General features: G+C 48.8%; 2 protein-coding genes across 56 annotated transcripts in view; both read right to left on the bottom strand.

Annotated features, from left to right (window-relative positions):
- Madd (MAP kinase activating death domain) overlaps nucleotides 1-5,205 on the bottom strand; it is a 42,361-nt gene extending 37,156 nt beyond the window's left edge. For 38 of the 50 annotated variants that reach the window (XM_048428236.3, XM_048428255.3, XM_048428242.3 and 35 more), the window contains exons 1-3: nucleotides 5,045-5,205; nucleotides 1,716-1,858; nucleotides 195-791 (exon numbers count right to left, since the gene is read on the bottom strand). In XM_048428236.3, the coding sequence (XP_048284193.3) occupies nucleotides 195-791; nucleotides 1,716-1,774 (656 nt within the window). In that variant the 5' untranslated portion in view covers nucleotides 1,775-1,858; nucleotides 5,045-5,205. The remainder of the gene's footprint in view (nucleotides 1-194; nucleotides 792-1,715; nucleotides 1,859-5,044) is intronic. The other 12 variants (XM_048428250.3, XM_085696558.2, XM_048428256.3 and 9 more) reach the window with 1 other exon arrangement.
- A 1,037-nt stretch (nucleotides 5,206-6,242) lies between these two features.
- Nucleotides 6,243-15,360, bottom strand: Nr1h3 (nuclear receptor subfamily 1 group H member 3). 6 transcript variants are annotated; one of them, XM_087911393.1, is made up of 11 exons: nucleotides 15,181-15,359; nucleotides 14,948-14,986; nucleotides 13,947-14,026; nucleotides 13,090-13,257; nucleotides 12,336-12,602; nucleotides 11,696-11,904; nucleotides 11,419-11,598; nucleotides 11,142-11,241; nucleotides 7,047-7,160; nucleotides 6,797-6,934; nucleotides 6,243-6,626 (listed from the first exon to the last, which is right to left on the bottom strand). In XM_087911393.1, exons 3-11 carry the CDS (start codon nucleotides 13,987-13,989, stop codon nucleotides 6,502-6,504), a joined length of 1,344 nt encoding a protein of 447 aa, XP_087767519.1. In that variant the 5' UTR covers nucleotides 13,990-14,026; nucleotides 14,948-14,986; nucleotides 15,181-15,359; the 3' UTR covers nucleotides 6,243-6,501. The 6 variants fall into 6 exon arrangements, with proteins under 6 accessions (XP_087767519.1, XP_085552686.1, XP_048284250.1 ...); XM_085696560.2 differs by lacking the exon at nucleotides 14,948-14,986 and having other exon boundaries at nucleotides 15,181-15,358; XM_048428293.3 differs by lacking the exon at nucleotides 14,948-14,986 and having other exon boundaries at nucleotides 6,797-6,891; nucleotides 15,181-15,356.
- Between the last annotated feature and the right edge of the window lie 845 nt (nucleotides 15,361-16,205).

The following is a 16,205-nucleotide window of genomic DNA, read 5'->3' as shown; positions in this document are numbered from 1 at the left end:
GGCAGATGTGATAGAACTCAATGTCATGCCCACCAGCAAACATCAAAGTTCTCAGCCATAACAACATAGGTGGTCAACTCTCAGCAGCTTTAGATTGGGACCAAACTGTTTAAATAGTCCTAAAGGAGCACAGGCTAATCGTATTAATAGCTGAACGCTTCCCCTTTCTTCTGAGCATAAGCAGCAAACCTTACCTCTGAACACCGCGTGGGATGCCCAGTTTCTTGCCTAGCAGCCGTTCACTACAGCAGTCTACCAGACGTTTGAGAGTATACAGACACTCTCTGAAGGTCGAGAAGAAAGGATAGTGGCTAAGCACACACAGGGATGTCAGAGTACTGTTGCGGGAGCGGCTGCCCACTTTTGCACGGCGTTTGCCCCGAGGAGACTGGTTCACATCAGGAGTGGAGTCAGCACTAGGAGGCTGCAAGGCTGAGCCACTCTCTGAGCCCTGAGTGCCAGCCTCTTCTGAGGCACAGGTGACATGAGTTCCTTCCTTTCCATGGCGTCCTGCTCCAGCTTCTACCTTTTCCTTCAGCATTCGCTTTTGGAAGGAGCGGTAGAAGTTAACACAGATGCCATAACGGGTGACTCCAGTGTCCTTGTCAGTCAGAGTGAAGACAAAAGAGGTATCATCTCGAAGGCTCATGCGTCGCTGCCGCACACTCAGACATCCCTCAGGCTGGCAGAAGAACACCACATCTGGGGGCAGGGGAAACTCAGGGTGATCCTCTAATGGGTACCGCCGCAGCAGTTCGGGTGTCTGAGCCACACTGTCACTGCTTGGGTGTCTGAAGGACAGAAAGACACGCTCAGCAGCCCAAAAGCATATATACACTGTCACACATTAACCACAATCAACAAATAAAGCTCAAAGATACTTTTGGATAAAGTGAGCTAATTATAGGACTTGGATATCTGGGGACTGCTCGCCAAGTTTTACTGGTGGACTGGAGAATGCACTTTGATGAAAACGCTATCTTGAAAGTTTCAACAAGGAAATCATCACTAACACTCAAAAATGATCAGTATCTTTCAAAGTGCCTCAGCTAACAAATTACCACAAGAATATACGCAGGTAGAGAAGAAGCAAAATGTGCTTTCTCCTTTTTACAAACTGTGAAAACTTGGCTATAAAGAGTATATTTGCTCAAAATCATAGAGTATGTTTACAAATTTACCATGTATTTACTTATGAGAGTCAGCGCTCACATTACAGAATAGAAGTGGAGGTCTGAGGATATCTTGCAGGAGAAACTTCTTTCCTGCCATCATGTGGATCCCAGGAACTTAATTCAGCTCGTTAGGTTTGGTGGCAAGTACTCACTGAGCCATTTCACCTAACCACGGATGTGAGTTAAAAGCTGAGTTTTGAGCTGAGTGTGGTGGCACTTGCTTTCAGTACCAGCGCTTGGGAGTCAGAGGCAGGTGAATCTCTGAGTTCAAGGCCAGTCTGGTCTACAGCAAGTTCCAGGTCAGCCAGGGCTACATAGGAGAAATCTTATCTCCAACAAAATAAAACAAAGCTGAGTTCTGCTGTCTCTGTCCAGACTGATATTCTTACACCACCCAAATGTGTGACTTTCCCTACCAACATCAATGTTCCCATCAGGGAAAAACAATGGGAAGAATAAGATATGCAAAGCGACATAAAAATAAGGTCAAGACATTGTGGCCATCCCAGAAAACAAGACAATTATCAGTCTCTTGGTTACCTTGCCCCTACGATCACTAGATAATCAAGTAATCGAGGGCAGAACTTCTTTTGCACCATGGTTCCAATTTATCAGTTCATTGCAGAGAAACTTCAGGGCACTGGGCGAGAAGTCAGCGTTCCCAGGGGGAATTCTGATATAATCTGAAAAATCCAATAGGGGAAAAGTACTGATAAACATACACAGCTATGCCTAAGGGAATCATCCTCTCAGTTTCATCTCAGCCAGGGCACAGGTCAGAAGGCTTCCGCTCCATCACTCAGGATAGAATTTGACACTTGCATAGACTGGTGGCTGTCTAGGTTTATGGGCTCCCAGAGTCAAACAGACTCTGAGAGTCAAATTTCAAGTAGAATAGGGGTTGAGGGATATAGCTTACTGGTTGAGCACCACAGAAAGGAGAAGGCACAGTCGTCGGCATGATGGCTCAGCACTGCTAACTAGCTCATTTCCAGCCTAGTTCCTGGGGCTCTGCTTCTGAAAACCAGACCTAGACAGTCTAATCTAGACTGAATAATTATGATAACAAAAGAGTCGCTTTCAGAACTACTCCAGGGTGATCAAGCTCAAACCAGACTCTTTGAATAGCACTAATCTGTGCTTTTACATCTAGATGAAAACCTAATTATTCTGTCTCACTAAGCGGCTTTCAGCTTGATGTGTAACTATCATAGACTTTTCAGTTAATTGCACTCAGACAGTATCAACAGCTGGATATCTAGGTCACATGATCTCACATGAAGACTGGCTATGTCCCAACTATATCATCTCTAACCAGCTGTTGTTTTTTGTTTGTTTGTTTGTTTGTTTGTTTGTTTTGTTTTGGATTTTTCTGGTTTTTCTCTGTAGCTTTGAAGCCTGTCCTGGAACTAGCTCTTGTAGACCAGGCTGGCCTCAAACTCATAGAGATCCGCCTGCCTCTGCCTCCTGCGTACTGGGATTAAAGGCCACTACTGCCCAGCCTAACCAGTTTTCCCAGTTGCAAGCTAGAAAAGGGGCCCCAGCAACTGCTATTACCTCTGCCCTTGGTGCTGAACCAATAGCTCTTTGTCTAGTCGGGTTTTTGGGATCTGAAAGTAAAACATGTTCCCAGGAGGCCTAATCGTTCTCTATCTCACAGAGATTATGAATTAGGGACTGAAAATACTAGGCCTTCTGCAAGTACAGAGAAGATGTGCAAGAAAATTTCTAAACATATTAAAAATTAATTATTACCTAGGGCCAGGGAAATGGTTCAGCAGTTACGACCATTCCTGTTTCTTCCAAGGCCCAGTTTCAAGTACCCACATTGGTGACTGACAGCTGTCTATGACATATATTTCTAAATAAAATGTTTTTCTCCAGTATAGGCCACACTGAGACCATGTTCACTGTATGCATGTATATGTGTACACACGATCCTATTACACTACTACACACACCTAAACATATTCCACTTCATTTGCTGTGTCCACTCCCATATTGCAGACACAGACATTACCTGTAATACTGAGGGCACATTTGACTTAGGTAATGAGTTATTTTGACCTCCTCTACCCATAAACAAGACCTATTTACAATACCGCCGGTGTCCTCAAAATTCTGTTCCTTCCTTTCCCCCTTGCTCTCAATAGAGGACCCATAGGTAATAGGATTCAGTTTTGTCTCCATAGCGACTCTGACTCCAAGCACTATTTATAGCAGAGCTGTAGCCCCTCCCCTGCTTGGTGACCGAACAGTGTGCTAGCGGCTAATACTCCAAAGTTAGCCATGGCCCATAACACTTCATTCCTCCTATTCCATTGGCAGCACCTACTAAGAATCAGGTTATCTTTACTTCGACATGTGTTTGCTTTTTAAATCCCACTAGCAGCTTTTAAGAGGAATCGCTCCTCACCACCAAGTTCCTGAGCATGCCACTCACTCAGTCATTTCTGGGTTCATCACTCTTAATAATCCCAACTACAATACTCATTGTCATGAGCTTACTGCAGAAGTGGGCCACCCTGATAGAGCAGAGTGCCCCTGCTCCTAAGAAAAATGAAAGAGAAGAACGGGGAGCTACGAAATGGGATACAGGCAAAAGTCATGTGTTCTATACAGAAATATCTAACTGTCAACAAGACCCATATACAGCATCTTATCACAAAACAGAATTTGTAGGACCTGAGCTGTAGGCTGTCTTTGAAGGAAGGTTGATACTGAAAACCAGAAGCATCCTCTAGCTAAAATCCCAAAGGTGGTGTTGAAGTTTTCTCCCACTAGTAAGTTAGTTACAGGGGCCTTTCCAGTATTGGTGAGATAAAGCCCCTCTCCCAACACACCAGTTACCATATTCTACAGTCAGAGTTGACTTCAGATACTCAGACTACAGAGATAACCAAGGCTGTTCTTCTCCTTCTCTGCTTTCCCCGCAGACGCTAAATCCTCTAACACCACCTATAACTCATGCAGTCTTCATAACCAGCCAGGCTCGGACTCTGCCTCTTGTTTCAATTCTATTTACTGAGATAGAGCTCCCTGCCTGTCCCACTGTGGTCCAAATTTCTAAATGTATTCCTTTTTGCTATAATCCTACATCACCACCCACGTCTGGAAACCACAGATCTTGCAGTAATCTATGTCTTTTCAGCCTACAATGGCCATGCCACCAACCCTGTGGGTTCATCCCTCATTTGAGGCAGGATCTCATAGTAAAAACCACAGGAACTCGACCCAAGGACGATATGACATCTTCGCTGACGTGAGCACGAAGCGAGGCTTCCTCCCCTTCCTCCTCCTCCCCAGGCAGTGACCTTGCAAGCTCATCAGCAGACTGGTCCAGCGTGGGGGAGAACTGGAGCAATGAAGCCAGAGATGGATAGGACTGAGGAAGGAGGAGAAGAGAGCACGAGGAAGAATTGAGCTGCCGGGGCACGGATAAGGGAGCAGTTGCAGCAAAGATTAAATGGTGTGCCTGGTCTTCAGCAAGTCAGTATTGAAGGACGAAATGTAAATATATATGTATATATTAGAGAATCAAACGTGGTTCTTCAAACGCTAATCAAAAATAAGGCGTGCGCACGCACGCGCACACGCTCCAGGCGCTGGCGCCTTCCTCGGGCCCGGGGCTGGACAGCTCCTCGCCCCCACCCCGAAACCTGGCGGGCGAGCGGGCGAGCGGCGGCGCTCAGCGCGAGCCCGGCCCTGGGCAGCGCGGGCGCCCCGCCTGGACCCCGCGGCACTTTCTCAGCAGGCTCCACGCCCCCTCGCTCGCTGCTTCAGAGCCGCCGCACAGACCCTTTCCTCCGGCAGCCGCCGGTTCCTCTCAAAGCCCCACGCAGGGCTCCCCAGGGCGCGCAATCCCCTACCTCCCAGCTCTGAGGAACCTGTCGGGCCCGCCTGCCGCCTCCCGGCCGCGCAGCGCTCTTCACTTCCGAGCCCGGCGCCACGGCGAGCAGGCGCCAGTTCCGCGTCTGCACCGGGGGTGCGACCCACTCAGACCTGCTGCGGGAAGCGGACGGCTGAGGGGCCCGGGCCGTACCATTCGCCGCGGGGAACAGGGCTGCACCAAGCCGAGCGCAGGGAGGAAGGCGGCTACGCACACCTATCGCCGTGGGAGTGGGAACGCGATGGAAGGCACTGGGCTAGCCCAGTGCCGGTAGGTGCCAAGGGGAGGACCCAAAGGAATACATTTTGTTTTGGTTGCCCAAACAGTTTTTAATTCGACTTGGTTATAGAGCCCGTCTTGACGAAATAGTGTTTAATATGAAAATACTTCGTAAGATAAACTGCCCCTAAGACTTTCTGACAGTTTCTTCAAACCTCATCTGGCTCCCCCTGCACGCTGTTTGGACGTGCCCAGCCGGCCCGGGTGGAAAGCCAAGTAGTAGGCCGGTGGACTCAACCAATTCTGGAAGGCGGGGACGCTTCAGGCTCAAGCTGCCAGCACCTACACCAAGGTAGGGGTACGAGAACAGTGACGCTATGCCCGCTGGGAAATGGAGTCCAGTCTTTTTGACAACTCAAACCCTGGTCATCCTCCACCAAGCCTCCAGGGACTTTTCTTTGGGTTCCCCCGGGCCCAGAAACCGAAGGGAAGGATTACCTGTCCCTGAGTCTTTAAGGCTGTCCTTTTTCAGATGCCAATGTTAAAAGTAAGACGTTAGACACACACACGTGAAGTGTACCGCTAAGTTATTGCTCCCTTCCCCCACCCCCACAGTAAGAGCACCTGCTCCTACCTGGATAATTAAAGGGGAAGGTACACCTAAGCACAAGCACTTCTCTTATGCCGTGGACCTAGTGAACAGAAAATGTCATTTGTGATTTGCCCCTCTACTGAGTCTGGAGGCAGATCCTAATGGACACAGGCTTCCTCCTCCACAGCACTCCCACCCTTGATCCAGAAATTTATTTCCCTAGTTCTGTATTCATCTTGGCCTTCCTGTTCCAAGTGCCAGACCTGTTGGTGAAGCAGCCAGGCTGCAGAATGATAGTGGAGAATTTCTTTGGGGCCCTATGGGGAAAAACAGGAAGTGGTAGAGGCAAGATGGGTAGGGCCCAGTGCAAAGTGGCCTTCCTGGCTAGTTTATTTGGTTGGGTCAATAAGGTCTTCAGATGGTGCACAATGTTAGTAGGTCCCCAAATGGCCAGCAGCCACCAAACACCCAACCCTTTGACTCTCCTTTAATGCCATGCAAGGATCTCCTTCACCGAGCCCTTCTCAGTCTGCTCCACCTCTAGGAAGCAGTCAGTAAGCCTCAGTCGTGTGGCCACAGCACAGAGGACACGGTGGAAGGACAGTCATTCATGCACATCCCAGATCTCAGACAGCAGTGGGGGAAGTTTTTTGTCCTGCAGGCGAAGTGCGAACACTTGCTCTGAATGGACGCTGCTCAACGTGCGGAGGCTCACCAATTTCATTAGCATCCGTGGGAACATCAGTCGGTCCTGAAAAAAAGAAAAGAAAGGGAAAAGTCTAGCTGTTGCTCTCCATTGAGAAGGTGAGAGCAGCAGGGAGGTTCTGAGACAGGTAAAGAACTGCCCATGCTAGGCGTAGGCAGAAGTCTTAAAGAAAATGGGCCTGAAGAGCAGAAGGAAAAGGCACTGGGGAGACTCACGTGGGGGTGGTTGATGGAGACATAGGCATGCAGGGCCTCCACATATGTGTGCTGCAGCCTCTCCACTTGGAGCTGGTCCTGCACGTTGGGCCGGTCTATAGGTCACCAACAAAGTTGAGGAGCAGGTCTGGCCAAGGTCTTGGTTCCATACCCCAAATCACAACTCTCAAACAGGGCCGTGTCCCACCCTACCTCTCATCCACAAGGAACCCAGCAGGGTCCCCCACACCCTCCTGCCCCTCCCCCGCACCTGCAGAGAAGATGCTGATGGCGATGAGCAGGGCGAACTCGGCGTCATTGAGCTGCAGCTCGTTCATGGCTCTGGAGAACTCAAAGATGGGATTGATGAACTCCACCTGGAGCCCTGGGGGAGAAGAGCAGGGAGAATGTCCTCCGACTCGGTGTGGGGAACTGCTAAGAAGCCGCTAAAAGGTCTCAAGGTTTCTACTATTCAAGAACAAGCTCCATAACTTCTCTGAGTCTCCTCTGAAATCCTAGTCAGTGCGCTGGGATTGGTGGCACGTGAATGTAATTCCAGCACTTGAAAGACTGAGGCAAGAGGATTTCAAGTTTCAAGCTAGTTTGGATCACATAGCAAGATTCTATCTCTAAACAAAACAAAACAGAAACCTATTGTGATGGTGTGATGGCTACTTGATTGTCAGCTGGACAGACTCTGAAGCCACTTAGGAGACAAACCTCTGAACACGTCTGTGAGGGACTGAACACAAAGAAAGCTGAGCACTTGCTTGTCTGCTCTGCTTCCTGACTGGATCCCCTGTGACTGTCTCCACCAGAGGTTCTTAACTGTGGGGCGTGACCCCTTTGGGGCTCACATATCAGATATTTACATTACGATTTATAACAGTAGCAAAATTACAGTTATGAAGTAGCAATGGATTAATCTATGGTTGGGGTCCCCACTACATGAGGTTTATTAAAGGGTCGCAGCGTTAGGAAGGTTGAGAAGCACCGCCCCACATCTTCTGCTGCTACACCATGATGAGCTACACCATCAAGCCAGGAGCCAACACAACCCTTCCTTCCTTTAAAAAAAAAAAAAAAAAAAGATTTATGTATGCATGAGTGCTCTATTTGCCCGAATGACAGAAAAGGGCATCAGATCCCATTACAGATGGCTGGGAGCCACATGGGTGTTGGGAATTGAACTCAGGACCTCTGGATGAGCAGCCAGTGCTCTTAACTGCTAAGCCATCTCTCCAGGTTCTAACTGTCCAGGTCCCAACTCTTGCCATGGAATTGAAAAAAAAAATAATGCAGATGGTTCTCCTTACTACAATGGTTATATGATAAAGTATACAGAAGGCTTAGCACAAAAAGTGCTGAATTAAACAGCAGTGATATTATTAGGATTCTCAAGAATGTTTCTAGAAATAGAGGCATCTCTTACTTTGCTTATAAAGCCCTTTAGGCTGGCAAATGGCCTTCTGTGGCTACCAGCGTCACAGCTGATATAGTGTATCTTAGGTAGAATGAAGCTCTGCAGTTGAGGGTGTGGACTGGGCTCCAAGACTGCCAGGATCTGACTCCCTCAATCTACAACCTACTAGCTGGGGGACTTGAAGTAAGTTGCTTAACCTGTCTGCGTCTTAGAGTCCCCACCTGTAATCTGGAGATAATAAGATCTACCTTATAAACTTCTTAGGAAAATAAATTAGATTAATAAATGTAGCATATGTGATATCTACTATGTGTTCTTCTGTTTTGTTTTGTTTTTCAAGACAGGGTCTCTGTGTAACAGCTCTGGCTATCCTGGAACTAGCTCTGGAGACCAGGCTGGCATTAAACTCACAGAGATCTACCTGCCTCTGCCTCCTGAGTACTAGGACTAAAAGCGTGCGCCACCACACTGGCTTGTGTTCATTAAATTTTAAAAGACTTCATTCTTGTGATAAGGTCCCATGGAGCTCAGCTGGCTCAAATTCACTCTGCAGCTGAGAATGACTTTGGACTTCTGGTCTTTGGAGTGGTACCATTAAGGACATTCTCTACTACAACCAGTTTATGTGGTACTGGGAGTTAAATACAGGCCAACATTCTACCAACTGAACTTGGTTGACTTTTTTTTTTCTTCTAATGAGACAATGTCTCTCTACATAGACTTTAGCTGTCTTGAAACTCAGATGTAGACCAGGCTGGCCTAGAACTCAGAGAGGTCTGCCTTTCTCTGCCTCTCGAGTGCTAGGATAAAGGCACGTGCCTGACTTCGCCCTTGTTTTTTGTTTGGTTTGGTTTGGGTTTTGTTGCTGGTTGTTTTGTTATGAGGTCTTATATAACCCCAGACTAGCCATGGATGACCCTGAACTTGTACCCCTGTACCTGTCCCTGGGAAGGTGTGCCCGTGCCCCTTCATGTTCCTGTGGCAGCTAGAAGTGAACCTCAGGTGCTTCCTCTATTGCTTTCCATCTTACTTGTTGGAACAGGCTCTCACTAACCCTGGAGCAAGTCATGTCATCTAGATTGACTGGTCAGTGAGCCCTGAGCACCCACTTGTCTCCACCTGCTCCCCAGCATGGTTTACAGAAGTGCGCCACTGCTCCAGCCCTTGGACTTGAACCACTGATAGTCATATTCGTCTCCCCATTTAAAACAATAACAACAAAACCCAACAATAATAAGCCAGTCTTCTTGCAGGGAAGACAATAAACACAAAACAGCCCCTGACCTGTGGTACCTGGTGAACACTCTCCCATTCACATTGCTAGCGTCTCCACCCCCCTCTGTTTTCTAGGCTTTCTCAGATTTCTTTTAACAACCATCTGCTATCCTTTTCCATTTGGGGTTTGTTGATGAGTCACTTCTTGTATTTTTACCCTGATGTATATCCAGAGTTGTGTGTTGATCTATTCAATAGGCCAGCTTCACTTTATAATGCATTTCTTGATAAAATTTTAAGCTCCAAAATATGTTTTAAGAAGTTCCCTCATACAAAGAAAAAAGAAGGTTCTAGAATTGAGCTGTGCTCTCGTGACGGTCTGCAAATACTTGCTGGAGGAACCCCTCAAATGAGACCAGTTCACATCAGTCAGCTGTGGTGTGCAGCATATGGCAGTGGATGTGAGGGAGACTTGACAAAACAGAGCCTCCAGGGAAAGAAGCGGCAGGACACAGGCACGCACACACAGAGCCTTCTGTTCCTTTCCCCAAGAACACACTGATAAAATAAAAACTGAAAACACGGTGACACCAAAACTGCTTAAATAAAGAAATCATATAAATTGGTGCAGATTCAGATAGCACAAGTCCATAAGTACTGAAGGAACAGGAAGGGTTTAGGAAAGAGTGTGTTCTGACAGAGTGAAGGGTTAAGAAAAATCTAAGTTAGCAACCATTTGAGGGAAAGGTGTTTGGTAGAAAAGAGGGACAGGGCCGGGTTTTAGGGCTGGATAGAGTCATCCTATTGCCCAGTAAGTACCTAGACATTCAGATAACAACAACACCAACCAAAAAAAAAAAAAAAAAACCCGCAACGGAGGGAGGCAACATGGCCTTGTCCTCTGTAGTTAAGAGAGACTTTCCTAGAAGGCCCACACTGGGACAAGAGGCTCATTGGTTGGCCTGAGTCACCAGATGCCAGTGGAAGCTTCCTGAACTCTGGCCTGGAACCCAGGATCTATCAGCCCTGAGAACAGTCAGAGCGTTAGCTGTATTTCACAGCCTGCTCTCTCAGCTGCCAAATCTTCGATCTCCTCCAGACTTCTGCTACCCTTTCCCAGCCTCTCTCCTCCAGACTTGCAACCCTTCCCACTCCAGTCTCATAAATATCACCAAGAGCTGAATAAGGGAAGCTCCCACTGCTTAGTCCTGAGCAGCATCAGGCCCCAGCACCAGTTCAAACCCATTCTTAGAGAAAACACTGGATTTGATCCTATAGCTCTCCCATTCTGCATGTTTGTCCTGCTTCAACTTTGGTTGTTCAGCTCACCAGGAAGCGGGACAGAGAGAGTAAGGGTGAGTCAGTGAGCCTGCAAGATCCTTAAAGAGCATTATCTGAAAAGAGTTTCTTGCCTTTGTCTATTAAAAGGTCAAAATTTTCAAAAAATTTTCTTAGCTACAGAATATTGTCAAATATTAAGCAGAAGCACAATGCAGTCTTAAGTAGAGCTTCATTGGCTAAAGCAAGAAGGAAGGCTGCTGCTCTGCCTTGCCTGGTCTCTTCCATGAAGATGCTTGCATAACCTCCTCAGATGCATCTGTGGACAGAGGTCTGTTTGGAGCAGTTGAAGTGACTGATCAACATTCCAAACTTCTCTCTTGGAAAAACAATTGGTATAACCACCCAAATCTTAGGCTCTCTAATCACGATGGCCGTCTTAGCTCTCACCTGCTTTGGCAAAGTCTTCCCGGTTATAACTGAAATCCTTGAGGAAGGTGATGCTCTCACTCCCGGGGTTGTACCTCCGTGATGTCTCCAGAAGCATCACCTGCACACAAGCAGCAGCTTTCAAACAGGCACGAAGGGGCTGGTCTTGGTATGTGGCCTTTGAAAGGAGGTTGATTCCCTTCCCTAAGGACTCAGACTCTCCAAGCTGGATATCTGGAGATCCCCTACAGATAATCCTACTCTGGTTTTCCCTTCATCCCATTCCCTTTCCAGCCACCTCAATCGCAGAGGTCTTCAGTAAGGCGATCTGGTCCTCCCTGCTGAGCTGCAGGAAGCCAGGAAGCTGTTTGGCAAAGTCAACAATCTCCTGCACAGACACGATGGCCAGCTCGGTAAAGTGGGCAAAGCGCTGTTGCCGGGCTTCCCGGCTCTGAGGGTCAGGTGCGATGGGCCAAGGCTACCCAGGGTGGGCAAGAGAGGAAAAGTTAAACTGCTGTGAGTCAGAAGTTAGCTTCTGCACAGGCCCAGCCACCTCTCCCCAGGCCTCCAACTACCGTGACTCGAAGTCGGTCAGAAAAGGAGCGTCTGTTACACTGTTGCTGGGCAGCAACCAGCTTCTCGATCATGCCCAGTTGCTCTGGGCTGAGCTGGGGCAGGACTTGGGGAGCTGAGGAAACCCTTGGGGACACTGATGTGATTTGAGCCTGTTCCTCTTCTTGCCGCTTCAGTTTCTTCAAGCGGATCTGCTCTTCTGACAAGACACCTAAAGACAGGGCCAGATGTGAGGTAGGAAGAGGGACAAGGGTGAACAAGAGGCAGAGATGGGGTAGAGGGGATGGACGGTTTGATGCTCTAGAAACAAGATGTGCTAAAAGCAAGGGCATTTTTTTTCTTTCATTCTTTCTTTCTTCTTTTGTTGCTATTGTTTTTCTTTTGTTTTTCAAGACAGGGTCTCACTTCGAAGCTCTAGGCTATCCTGGAACTCACAGTGTAAACCAAGCTGGCCTTGAACTCACAGAGATCCATCTCTGCTTCCCTAGTGCTGGGACTAAGAGTGTGTGCCACTATGTCAGGTTAAGGGAGTACTAATCTACACTCAGGAGACCCCTGCGGGAGTGAGCATCTGTCTGCCTCCACAACATGGCATCAATATTTTCCCATCAGTTCTTCCCAGTTCCTGCTCCGGGCACTTACACTCCTCCCGCATGCCCGCCTGGAGGCATTTGCGAAGCCGACACTCCTGGCATTTCCGTCGCATGTAGGTGTCCATGGGGCAGTGGCCACCGCTGTGGCAAACATAGCGTGCTCCCTTGATGACACTGCGGCGGAAGAATCCCTTGCAGCCCTCGCAGCTCAGCACATTGTAATGGAAGCCAGAAGCCTTGTCCCCACACACACTACACAGCTCATTCCCCAGCATTTTGGGGGCTGGCCCCTTTTTCCGCTTTTGTGGACGAAGCTCTGGATACAGACAGACAAAATGCTCAATGTGTATATCCTCCCTTTCTTGATCACTCTCTCGTTTCCTCCCTCCCTCCCTCTATCCCTCCCTCCCCATCTCTCAGATTCACAATATGTAGTCTAGGTGGGCTTTGAACTTTTGAACTCCTGGGCTCAAGTGATCTTGCATCAACCTCCAGAGTAGCTGGAATTGCTGGGGCATGCCATACTCTTGTAACATTTGCTGTCCTTTACCAAGGACTACTATGTCCTAGGTACTGTATGAGCTCTTGTAAGTATTGATCCTGAAGACAATCATAAGGGTTAATTTCAAATCACAAAGAAATTGAAGCTGAAAATTCAGAAATGCCTGAGACAGACAAAATTCACACCAAAGTCACCCAGGACGAGCTTTTGGGCTTAACTGTGACACTAGAAGGCAAGGCCCCCAGAGTTCCCCTCCAGGTCTAGGGAGCCCCTACCTTTTCCAAATCTGGGTGTTTCTTACCTGTAGGCTCTGGAAAAGCTTCTGCCCTGGGGAGCAGGGCTGTGGGCCCCATTCTCAAAGCACTTTCAGCAGATTGGGGCATCCTAGCTTCCTCCCTGAGGACACAGCTCTTGCCTCCCTGGTCTTTTGCATCTCGGGTTTCTGCCTTCCACAACTCCGTTGCAGAGTCTGAGCCCAAAAGAGGCACAAGGGAGTAAGAGTGGGTTCGTGTTCCATCCAGACTCCATCCCCAAGTGTCTTAGCTGGGAAACTATAAACTTAATTCTACCCTTAGAAGGCAGCCAAACTAGCTGGGAGTTGTGGTGCACAACTTTAATCCCAGCATTTGGGAGGCAGAGGCAGGTGGATCTCTGAGTTCAAGGCCAGTCTGGTCTACACAGTGAGTACCAGGACTGCCACACTACAGAAAGATGTCTCAAAAAAATAACAAACAAAAATGAAGGCCCCCAAGCCCCAGCTCGTGTTCTCAGACTCCAGGATTGTGTGGAATCTAGGACTGGTCAGCTGCAGCTCTTTGCACATCAAGACCTTAAATGTAGATGCCAGCTAGCCTTTGTTCCCTTGGGCATGGCGGAGAGCATCCATTTCATAGATCAGACAGAGCTCTCAAAGCTAGAACTAAGCATTAGCCATGTCAGCACTACCAAGAAGGAAGCCCAGACTGAGGACTTCATGGGGCTTTCAGTGAACAAGCACTGGAACTAGGGCAAAGGGTCTGAGCAGAGGCAACAACTCTAATAGACAGAGCGTGTGCTTCTAAGAAGTGCTGGGTGCAGGCAGGGAAGGGGCTGCTGCCTGAGGTATCAGCCTCTGAGAGGAGGCTCGGGGAGAAGCTCTGTTTGAACAGAGCAGCTTACCAGGACAAACATCAGGCCCTGGAGCCTCCAGCCACAAGGACATCTCTTCCCGGAGCCCTGGACATTACCAAGACACTGTCCTGCAGGAATGAACCAGGTTAGACTTCCAGAAGCAGGCCTCAGCTCCCCTGTGCTCAGATTACCCACTGATTTGTTTGGCCTGTGAAGCCTTCTGTGGTAGATCCCTATGAAATCAGGACTTTTTATATTTGTTTTTCTCGGTTCTGGATACTGAACGCAGGACTTTATGCAGGTTAGGCAAAAGGTCTGCCATTGAACTATACCTCTGGGTTGGCAGGACCACTCTGCCTTCCTTTCTTCCTTTCTTTGTTTTTCAAGACAGTTTTTCTGTGTAGCCTTGACTGTCCTGGAACTAGCTCTGCAGACCAGGCTGGCCTCAAACTCAGAAATCCAACTGCCTCTGCCTCCCCAGTGTTGGGATTAAAGGTGTGTGCCACCACCACTCAGCTTGTCAGGGCTATTCTTAAACCCATTTTAAAGGTAAGGAAACTAAAGTTAAAAGAGATTAAGGTAACTGCCTATAGCCACACAGGAGGACATAGATGGTAGGGTCAAGAGCAGATCCTAACTTCTCTGCACCCACCTCCTTCTCTAACAGTACAGCCAGGGAAAGTTAACAGAACCACGAGATTGGACCCAAGCTCACCCTGAGTCACTGCCATTTCTGAAGTCCCAGCGTAAAGTTCTCGTCCCAATAATCTCCCCAATACCTCCTCTCCCAGAACCCTTCTAGTTCTTATGATTCCCTGTAAAACTCTATCCCTGCCCGGAACTTCTGTTGGCAGTACTCCACACTTCGCCCCAGAGATCCTTCCCTAAGAAAATCTTCCCATCCCACCCCTCCCCAACCCAGAAGCAAGGACAGAGAGAGCCCCCCAGGCCACTGTCGAGGAGCCAAGCAGATGAATCTCCAGGCCACCAGACTTTCAGGCTGCTTAGTCTCTGGAGCCCCCTTGCTGGAGAAGAAGGCGTTGCAGTACCCGGTCCTCGAGGCCTCAGCCGGCAGCCAGTGACCAGAGCTGAACACACGGGAACCAGCAGGGAGAAGCGGTAAAGTAAGAAAGGCTGAAGGAAGGCACTGTCAAAGGGTCCTTCCTACCAGCAACCGGGAGTCCTTAGCCTTCTTAGGCCCCCGCCCACGAGGTAGTTTCCCCACCAGCCTAACTCCTCCCCAGCCGGCCACCCCCTTAGCCGGCGCCGCCTTGTCCCCTACCCTCTAACAAGACTGTCGCGTTTCCCCCGCAGACCGGGCCAGTTTCATCTCTCTCCTTCCTCTCCTCACCCTGGAGGCTCTTTGCTTGTGCAGGACAGCTCTCAGACACCCCCACCCTAATCCCAGCAGCCTCCAGAGTCAGCGTTCTCTCCCCCCTTCCCCCATAGACACCTCGCGGAGCAAAGGTCCCGGCACGGCCCGGAATTGCGACACCAAGGCCCAGCCTGTGTTCCCAGCCTCCCTCCTCCCCTGCCTCTGGGAAGGCGCCAAACTCTCCCCACTAGCCCCAGGACGGAGCCAAGCGGGTAGAGAACTCCGAGAGTGAAGACAGGCAGGTGCTGGGCCTTCCAGTGAGTTTGAGTGTGTGTGCTCTGAGGGGGAGCAGGGTGGGGGGGGGACAGAGAAGGGAAGAGGCCAGAAAAGGGAGGCCTGGGAGAGGAGCAGATGCTAGCTAGCAACCCAAGGGCCCCACCCAGTATAGATCTCAGAAGATAAGCAAGCTGCCTATCTAGGGAGCAGTCCCATCTAGGGTGGTGTCATGATCCACACAGAATCTACAGCCACAGCTTTCCTGCAGCCTGGGACAGAAGATTCAGCCCTGAAGGAACACTTCATGTTTCATTGATTTAATCTCCCAAGATTAAGCAGCTGGTTTACAGAGGAAGCACAATACTGTCTTTCTGTTTGTTAAATGATAAGTGAAGAAGCAAACAAGTCCCTCTTCTATTCCATACTTGAGTTAATTTCAACTCTGCATAATCATTTCTCATTTGGGTTCTGGGTTCAAATCTCAGTGCTAGGACACCACCCAGGGTCACACTTATGCTAGAAAAGCCCCCATTCACTTGTATGCTCTGTCTCTGAACCTCTCTTTATCTTTGAGTGGGGATAATAACAATAATAATAGCTTTGCACATAAGATCAATGTGAGAATAAGAACCAGCACAATGTGTCAGGGAATGGGTGGGGCTATCATTTCCCTCCCAGTTCCTTTGTGGTTCTTTAGTGGTTTGTCTTCCCATCAC

Source organism: Myodes glareolus, chromosome 10 (assembly GCF_982192425.1).
Source record: "Myodes glareolus chromosome 10, mMyoGla1.1, whole genome shotgun sequence".
In the NCBI taxonomy this organism is placed as follows: Eukaryota; Metazoa; Chordata; class Mammalia; order Rodentia; family Cricetidae; genus Myodes; species Myodes glareolus.
The sequence above is the reverse complement of the archived record's forward strand: the minus strand, read 5'-3'. Positions and strand labels throughout refer to the sequence as shown.